The 9972-nt window shown below is 33.9% G+C and overlaps 1 protein-coding gene across 2 annotated transcripts in view; it reads left to right on the top strand.

Moving 5' to 3' along the window:
* LOC100744007 (uridine phosphorylase 1) overlaps nt 1-8045 on the top strand; it is a 48599-nt gene extending 40554 nt beyond the window's left edge. For both annotated transcript variants that reach the window (XM_003486381.4, XM_003486382.4), the window contains exons 3-6: nt 1564-1725; nt 4680-4865; nt 5216-5548; nt 5709-8045. In XM_003486381.4, the coding sequence (XP_003486429.1) occupies nt 1564-1725; nt 4680-4865; nt 5216-5548; nt 5709-5891 (864 nt within the window). In that variant the 3' untranslated portion in view covers nt 5892-8045. The remainder of the gene's footprint in view (nt 1-1563; nt 1726-4679; nt 4866-5215; nt 5549-5708) is intronic.
* The last annotated feature ends 1927 nt before the right edge of the window (nt 8046-9972 follow it).

Raw genomic sequence — 9972 nt, forward strand, 5'->3', positions numbered from 1 at the left:
TTGAAATTACAATCAATTCTCGCGTTGAGAATTTTCAGTAATTTTTCTGGCGTGGCGCAGTGACATGGCTGTTTATTTACAATAAATTATACTTATTATAGATAGGTATAATTTATTAGTGTTATAGGTAAGTGCATATGCTTAATTTGGATAATTAAGTGAATCTAACGTTTAGGTCTAGCGGCCTCTTCAGCCTGCGAATCTGGTCCGTCGTATCGAGTAGTCCAGTGATTAGGGGGTTTCGGTGTTTGTTGACTCTTTTGCTATATCTGTCGCTATATTTCGCTATTTCCTCTTTGACTGTTGGTATCTTGAGGTCGCGATGGATGGTTTCGTTGGTAACATACCAGGGTGCGTCTATTAAGGCTCTTAGCGTTTTCGATTGGAATCTTTGTAGTATTTCGATGTTGGAGTTACTAGCTGTTCCCCATAGTTGGATTCCGTAGGTCCAGACAGGTTTTATTACGGTCTTGTAGAGGGTAATTTTATTCTGTATGTTTAGTTTGGAGCGTCGGCGAGCAAAGTAAATTAATCGTTAAAAGATTAATTTTTGTTACTTGTAATACCTGATACGTTAATGTGTTAAAATTTATGGTAGAAAATGAACGTTTGTATAGGATATTTGAAGTCCATAATCTACGTGAAGCACCTAAGTTTCTTTCATTAAAAATAAAACTCTTTAGAACTGACTACACATAGCCTGAAGTTCAGATGAAAGCATCGTGGAAGCAGAAATGCTACATATTTTTAATTGAATATGACACGAGAAAGAGCATTATCGTGGGATACTATAAGAGGGAAATATTTCTCCATACCTCACGGCTATAAAACACGATACAGTACAATAGAATTCCATTTATTTGAACTTGATAGGGAGCAGACATAATAAAAGTTCGTTGATTCTTTCTATTTATCACTTCCCATTCGAATAATATGAATTAATATTATGATAATATTATGATAATATATGAATTCAAATTAGTGGATTCAGTTAAACGGGCATTAACTATGTTTCAATAAATACAGTTTAGATGAATGAAGGGAGAGAATTGGAACCACTACAACAGATTTATCTGTGGATAACGCACTTAAAATATTAAACTGGATAGATGCGATTAAAGAATGTTCGTAGAAAGCACTGTACGTGGCAAAATTGAGAAATTTTGATTCTCTGTTGGAAAATTCTACGTACCAATGAGAATGCCGTAGTATTTAACTTAAATTTTATTTTTTAAATAATTTCAGTGCAATTTCCCTTTCTAAATAGTTATTAACAACGCTGAAAGATAGTGTAACAGCTTCACCTCTATAGAAAATGATATAGCTGCTAATAGACATTGGTTAATGGCCTTTTTACTTTTCTAATGGAACATCGTGCTTTCTTTACAACTAAGAAGTGGCGCATACAGGCTTTTATACAGATACACTTTTCCTCTTCATGAAATTGGATCGTGTCAATGCAGAAGATTCCTTTTCCTTCTGAAAAGCTTGTCTCCTGCCACTTGCAATGTATTCAATTAGCGTTCTTCAATTATGTAATTAATTCTATAACTCTGTTTACAGTTCGTGTGCATGGGAGGAACACCAAAGCGTATGGAAGATTTTGCTCACTTCATAATGAAGGAAATAGGTCACAAGCTTCCGGCAGGCACGACACTTCTTGATATTAGCCAGTATTCATATCGTTACTCTATGTATAAAGTCGGACCAGTCCTTTCTATTAGCGTGAGTATACTTTACATTACGTTTATTTTTCGAAAATTATTCCTTTAGGAATGTTTCATATTCACGAGACTACGGATTTTCATGTATTTGTGGGGAATTTTAAGCTGCAAATATGTATTAATATACATTGTAAAATAATACATATACATAATAACAGATACATAAAATATAGTAGAATATTTAAAGTAGAATATTTGTTATAATATTTATTAGGCGAAGCAAATATTCGCTTACAAGTAATTTATGAATAATTAATGAAGATAGCAAATCGCTGGAAATACGTCACGCCTTATCGTACGTTATTTTTTATTTTTACTTCAAATCACGTTTTTCAGGTTTAAATATCGTCTTTGCATCGTGAGTTACAGTAAACAACGTAAATCAAGAATTGTTAAGATCTGTTAAAACTGGGTATTTACAGAATCGTGCGATCCGAATTTAATTAAATTGGAACGCTTCAGCGTCTCTCGAGGGCAGAACAGGACGTAGGTGAAATTGAAAAGCTTATTGAAACTGAATGAAGTATGCCTTCACCCTATTTGCTCGCGGTTAACTTGGATTCGATTTAATCAGAATTGTATGTCCAAGATTAGATAGAACATGCATACGACCAGTTTGTGATAAAATAATGAGAGAACGTTGAGCAACGAATGTTGAAGATTATTTTCTATAGGCTGGAAGGCAGCTACTTTCGAACAAATTTATCCAATTGATGCAGTAAATAGCAACATTTATCGTGAGATAAATGCCAGAATTGCCTGATTTTTAATTACCTGGAATATATCTCACTTTGTGGAAAATACAAATTAAATCACTTTTCAAAAGATAATTGGGACATAACAAAATTAAATGAAGTACATAGAATGTTAACATGTTACATGTTAACATAACATGTTAAAAATTATTTCCCAAATAGTACAGAATTCTGTGCTTTTGCTCAAGTTTACGATATTAATATAGTTGCATAATTAATAATTTGGCCAGTGATGTGTTCAAAATTATTCTGAAAACAATGCAGAATATTTTATTTCAATTTAATTTTCTGATATTAATATATTCAGATGTTACACGATTGATGTGTATGTATATATGTATATATTGTTGAAAAGTGCTAGAAGCGAGATAAAACAAAAAATATTTTATGACCTTGGTAATATAAAGAAATATTTCATTAATTAAATTTCTTGTCCCAATGGCCTCACTTATTGTAACGCATCTACGATATTACTCTTTTTACTTTTGTGGAGTATCACGATTCCACTAAATCCTCAATTTTGCATGTTTAAATAAATTGATAAGCAGTATTTCTGCTTAATTAGATATATATCTTCGATAATAATCGATACAACATTTTTTACTTCGTTTTATCTGCTCCATCCAATTACTTTCTTCAAAGGAGCCATTTCTTTTCAGGTTTTATATTAGAGAAAGTGTACAGTTTTAGCTTTAAATCACATTCTAATTATAAACGAGGCATAAGCTTTGCATAATTGCGATAACAGTATCTGTTTTCAACGATGCTTTAAAAGCGAATTAATCGAAATTGGATAGTTTTAACTTTGAAGTAAATTGCTTGAAGAGAACAAGCCCCTTTCCTGTTTAACGCAAAATAAGAAAGAACACTGCAATAATTTGTAATTAAATTTGATACTTTGTGAACTTTATAAACTTTATCCGGCTACGTTATTTCAGTTACTCTCAATCTAATTGTGCTTTCTGTTATTCTTAACAGAACAGAGAAGATATTAATATGTCTTATTTCTCGTTTCGACTTCATATTAAAGTTTTCCTTAAAACATAAAAGTACATTCTTACTTGTTAAAACAAAGTACACGTCAGAGCGTAATAATTCAGAGATCGTAGCTGAGCTAATTGACTCCTTAATTAACTCACTCTGTCGAAAGTCTGTAAGGAGATTTCTGAGAAGGAGCCTTTGGCAAATAATAGTTGCGTGAGTATTATACTTGCTAATCAAATGGTTGAATTGTTGTGAAATTTTTATCCATCCCGCAAATAAGAAAAAGAAGAAAATTCTCTAAGACTGATTACAATTATCAATGCAAACGTAGCTAATATTAAAAAACTAGAACCGAAACGTTTACTCGGTTCACCGCTTTATTTTAAGAGTGCTTTTCTCAGGGAAGCTTCTTAATTATTGGCACGAATAAAAAACGAGTAGTTAGAAATTTCAATGCTAAAAATTCCAAACTAGATACGACATATGCGTTTCGTTCGACGAATAACCGTAATAGTAAGTCGTAATAGGAATCATTGGTCAGCAACAAGTCACACGTTCGAGCGTAAAGCAACATCGAGATTCCAGTAGAAGGGAGAACGTCTAGTCGAGCTTTCCACGATAATCATACACGCTTCTCTTCTCCCGTGGGTTTCTCCATGCACCAGTTACTCGGCTGGTGGAGCAAACTATTTTTTATCGACGCTTTGTGCAAATCATCCGTGTGACGCGACAACACGTCAAACGACGCGAGAAACACAAAAGAAGTTGCGTAGCCATAGAGAAGTTCATCCTCGCAAGTGGTGCGAAAAGAAGTTGCGCCACTTTATCGCGACTGGACGGCAAAGTTCAGAACTTTTTCATTCTTTTCAGCGTTTTAAATTTAGAAGACCGTCTAAAAGAGGATCTAGGGAACATACAGAAATTTGCTCCGTCAGAGGCTACAAAATATCCTACGGTCGTCCTCGATCGCGTCGTATTAAAATCTTCCTGTCGTTAAAATCAAAAAATCAACGAAAACCAATGGGATATCGCCTCGCTGGATATTTACACGTCCTTGTTCGCATTTTCACCGACCATACGCGGTCGAAGTACCTGCCATAAATTGTTCCAACTCTGAGTAACGCTATGTGGCATCGACGATTCTTAAAAATATGAACATAAACACAAGAGAAAAGAATATCGTCGATAGGAGGAATATAGGAAATTTTCTGTTTAGCATGGAATGGGCATGCCGTCGGTTGGAATTTTGCTTCACGAAATGATCAAGCTGATGTACCACGCGAAGGTGAAGGATCCGATATTCTTCAGGATTGGTACTTGTGGTGGGATCGGCCTTGAAGGCGGCACCGTGGTAATTTCCGAGGAAGCGGTCGATGGAATGCTGAAGTCGTACTTGGAAGTGGTAAGAAATTCTTGTGGAATCCGGCATCTGGCCATTCCGATAGTTCTTGCTTTCTTTTCCCCTGTTCTTAGCTTTGCAATCCTCACGCTTCGATCAAGTGAATGACTCGCCGTGTCTTGGTCGAAACGCGTTGTTCAAACTTCCGATCTTTTCCAAAGAATAGATGGCTATTAAAAATGATCTATAATTCCATCAACGACTAATTAACAGCTAATAGCAAAATTTCAAATAGCAACTAATTTCATTAACGATTACGTTAAAAGTTGCTTGATCGTTCAAACGAGTAGGAAATCTACTTTTTTATAAAGTTGCGTCCACCTCTGACTGTTCCTTTTTATTTTTGTTTTTAGCCTGTGCTTGGCAAAGTGGTGAGGAGGCCTGCTAAGTTAGATCGACAACTAGCTCGCGATCTAAAGGCCCTAGCACACCGTGACGATCCTTATGACACCGTAATCGGTAAAACAATGTGTACCGACGACTTCTACGAAGGACAGGGGCGTATGGACGGTGCATTCTGTGAATTCACGGAGAACGATAAGATGGATTACTTGAACAAGTTGCACAAAGCTGGCGTAGTGAATATAGAGATGGAGAGTTTATCGTTTGGAGCACTCACACATCTAGCGGGCATTAAGTCTGCTGTCGTCTGCGTAACATTGCTAGATCGATTCAAAGGCGATCAGGTAGATTTTCATCATTTTTATACTTAGAATGCATCGTTGGAGATTTATAAAATTTCCATGAAAAATTACGAATTGGTCGACGCGATATACATATGCTGGTAGTTTCAGCGTTAGGATCTGTTATTGATCGTTTGTACTAAATTGACCATTGTCTATGTAGGTTCTGGCACCGAAAGAAGTCCTGAATGAATGGCAAATAAGACCGCAACAATTAGTCGCACGCTATATAACGAGATATCTTCAACGAAAAGGCCGCCTCTCCTTAGATGGCCACGGATCAATGTGTGTGAAAAGCCCGCGCCGGTTCAAACTGGTGCAACAGGAATCTGAAAACTACGATTAAATTCGAGACGGCCCGAGACTAAAGGAATTGCCACGAAAATCTGTTATGGAGTCTGTTAACAGATGAATGTACTGTTAAAATACAATGAAAAAGCACGCATTAGTTGATTCTACCAACGATTAGCTTATTGATCGGGCGTCGTTTCACTTCTTTATATACATTCAAGTCACAAATATTATTGTTAGTAAGGAAAAAAAGGAAGAAAGATGTTCCTTCTTATTTTTTTTATGAATTAAACTATTATTTAATTCTTTTTTGTGTGTAGATTTTACGTACAAAGTATTTCTTGGAAAGAGTTTACATAGAAAAGTAAAATCTCGATTACCATATACGTTGTGAACATACTTTTGTAAATCTTGTGTATTTAATTATCAATGTCGAGTTATTAATGAAATTTGAAGTATAAAACGAACCGTTATTTCACATATTACGCTGTTACTTCAGCGTCGTAAAAAGTTTCTTAATGTGTTTTTTTGGTATTACGTCATTTTCTAAGTTTCTAACACTGCGTACCTATGTGTCGTTGTAGTATTTAACGTAAAATTTGTAAGTTGCACTTAAGTTTCACGATAGTTACGAAATAAAAGCTCAAAGAGTCACAAACCTCATCAGTTTCGCTGCACATTATGGTGCTGTGATCCAAGTACAAAGCAGCAAGGTATTTAAAAAAATAATTACCAAAGTACATCATGTACGTTCGTAATGACCACACTTGGCCACATATCTATTGTCTGTGTATTTTCTGAAAGTTTTATTTCAGACTGCGATTATAATTATATGCGAAGACATATGAAGAAGTTTAACATTTATCGACCAAGAGAACTTTACGTTTTAATTACGAAAATATCATGTAAATCTTGACAAATTTTGTACACGATGTGCTGAAGTTCTACAACGGATCTATGAATGGTTTATTGTAGTCCTGTGGTGCTCGCAGTTTTATTAGTTATGAAATTGATTAAGTACGAAACTGCAAATTCCTTTAGCTGTGTTTTAAGGACGTATGAAATATCTTACTCGATAATGTTAAGATTCTGTGTATTAGTAGTTGATTAGAAATCTAGCAGCACATTCCACATAGTTAAATAAAAGCATGCTTTCGTTCAGCTGACGTTTGTGATGCGATTGAGGTTCTTTTACATATATGTATACCATATATTATGGGCGTATATATAAAAACAACCTCGGCATTCAGGATTCAATCGAGACTGGATTAAGAATTCAAAAATAAAAAGAAACAGATATAGTAACGAAATTTCTGTCATTATTTTCGTTTTATTCTTTGGAACTTTGCTTCCTAGTGCCAAACAATACATTTGAAGAATAATTTATTTTAAATAAAATTCTTAATCCTGTTTCAACGTTATAACTAGTTGAAGTTCTATGACTAATAAACACGTTAAAATAGTTGGTGACAAACCAGTTACGATTATCTCAACGCAAGAATAAGGCAGATACGGAGACTCCGTAAGAAGTTTAAATAGAAAAATAAATGTAGTTAACGTTTTTAATTAGTAGCTATATTCGCAAGAATTCCATGTTATATATATTTTTAAGGTGTGTATGTGTTTTTGTATTAATATAAATTTGTTGATCGAAGGATATGTCGACTCTTGTTCTGGAATAAAAGTAAGAAGTCGGCAAATTAAACTAGATATTTATGAAACGTCTAAAAGTAATCAATCACTGCATTATTATATACTATTGTAACGATGATTTTTAAAGGTTTACTATAAACCTAACATATCTTATTTTCTGGAAACAAGAGTTTAGTATTAGGCTTTAGTAGTATCATAAGTTTTCATCGCTTTTATACGTACGAAATATTTTGTTAACGGAAATATAACATAATGGGAATTATTTTCGATTTTTTGAAGTGATGGAATGGCGAATAGGAAATATTCAAAGATTTTTAGTCTGCGTTCTCATGGACTCTGGATTCTCTAAATGTGTTCAACGAAAAACATTTCTGGAACGGACAAACCTTACATTTCTTGTAAATGTTTGACGAAAGCTTATTTTTGTCTAAATTTTTAACATCATGAAAAGTTGGATGAATTTTTTATGCAAAAACACTACCACGCGCTAAATGTACCGAATTTTAAGTAAATCATGTCAAGTAGATTATATCAGCTAATAAATGTATTGTTCATGGTGTTCGTTCTTTTATAAATTTATATATGGTTGTAGTAAAATTAATTTTATGTTTTTTATTTAATTACTGTTGCAACAAACTATGTATTTTAAAGCCATAAAAATCTTAGAAAGATTAAAATTTTCTTTTTATACTACTTTTGAACTAGATTGACATCGTTCAAACGATCGAACGCTAATGTTCGCTGATTGGGGAAAAGAAACTAACGCATTAGCACTTGTAACATTGTATCACACGGTACGCACAATTCCCCGTTTAATGTTTACTGTATAACTTTGCATAAGAGTTCGTCGTAATTGTTAAATAAAAATTGTTGGTGTTACGATTATAGTTCAGCCTCGAGGTTGCACACGGCGGTGCTTCGGTATGTTAATTATATTTTTGTGATTGCCGATTCCCATGTTGTATCGTGTTTACTATATCGTAGCTAGCAATGTTATATAATTATACGATACACCTCCATTGACGTTGTTGAGCGCCGAATGTAAAAATTCACCTCCGTAATATTAAATTCGCGGAGAGTAAGCGACAGAACTTGAAATCGAATTTGTTTCAACGCGTTTATTCCTGTTCGATCGTCCGCGTAATCAAATAACGATCAGCGTTGACGCTGACTGACCTTAGCGCGATTAATGATTTGCAAGAAAAAGAATCGAAATCCAGGTAGACAAAATTTACCAATCGACGTATGAAGTGTCTTCTTGAATCGATTTCAATGTTCTGCCAACAGCCTAAACTATATACAGATACATAATTTAGGAAAATAGATCTTACAGAGTTGAAATTATCCTTTTATTCGATAGTAGCGAACCAAGTGACTTGTACAAAAGCATTTTCTTCCTCGTTTCACGCGTGCACGCGCACGCAAGCATTTTTTATAACGATGTCCAGTCGATTACTTGCAGTTCTGTAACACGGACAGATCCGATCGATGTCGACTTTTGGCTTTTCAAGGATTAACCGCGTTATCTGTCGCAGTTTCGCGTTGACGTTTCGCGAACATTATGGTTCGCTTTTCCAAGGGATAACGCGATTGACTCTGTAAAGCGAGAGGCACGACGTGCATCGTGAACCATCGTGAAAGCTTAAAATCTAAAATTGGATTGATTGAATATATTTCGAAACTATGGTATCTCGAGTTGCCTACATTAGAGATTAATGGGAATAAGTTGTGTTTACACTATTACTTGTATGTTTTTGTTTTCTATAAACAACGACATATCTGTGATGCGTATTAAGAAATTAATGAGAAGTATTACGAGGAGTACCAAATGTTATTATACATACACGTATTCAACTTAAAAAATGACTTTTCTCAGTCGTATACACATGCCTATGACATATTGTCGATACTTATTGTCTATTTATTAATATCCTACTATTTCATGAGAAATAGTACTACCATTTCGTGAGAAACTCTTCACTGTTATATCGCTATCTTTTAACATTATCAAATTACTACTTAATCGATGCAACATCGACGAGAAAGGTGTTTAGCGTAAGTTCATTAATATTATTCAGCTATCGCTGTCCTTTCACTGTGAACGTATTTATTTATATGCAACACTATTTATGATATAACTAATCTGTCTTCTTTTTTTAGAGATCAATTACTCTGACAGATGGATTATATATATATATATATAAAATTATATATATATATATTATATAATATTATATATATATATACATAACATTATTTATTGTGCACTATGTTATAAAAGGACAATAAAAAAGGAATTAATACCATGCAGTGTCTTTTATAGAGTCTTAATTCTCAAGTTATTATTTCAAATCTAAAAGATATCTGTAAGCGCAATTTTCATTTTAATTGGATTAACAAAATTAAGGAGCGTGTCTTTTGAAAAGTACAAGAACTTAGCCAAAGTTGTTTTATTTTCTTTTTTTTTTTTTTTTTTTTTTTTT

Source organism: Bombus impatiens, unplaced genomic scaffold (genome assembly GCF_000188095.3).
Source record: "Bombus impatiens unplaced genomic scaffold, BIMP_2.2 scf_0109, whole genome shotgun sequence".
Taxonomy (NCBI): domain Eukaryota; kingdom Metazoa; phylum Arthropoda; class Insecta; order Hymenoptera; family Apidae; genus Bombus; species Bombus impatiens.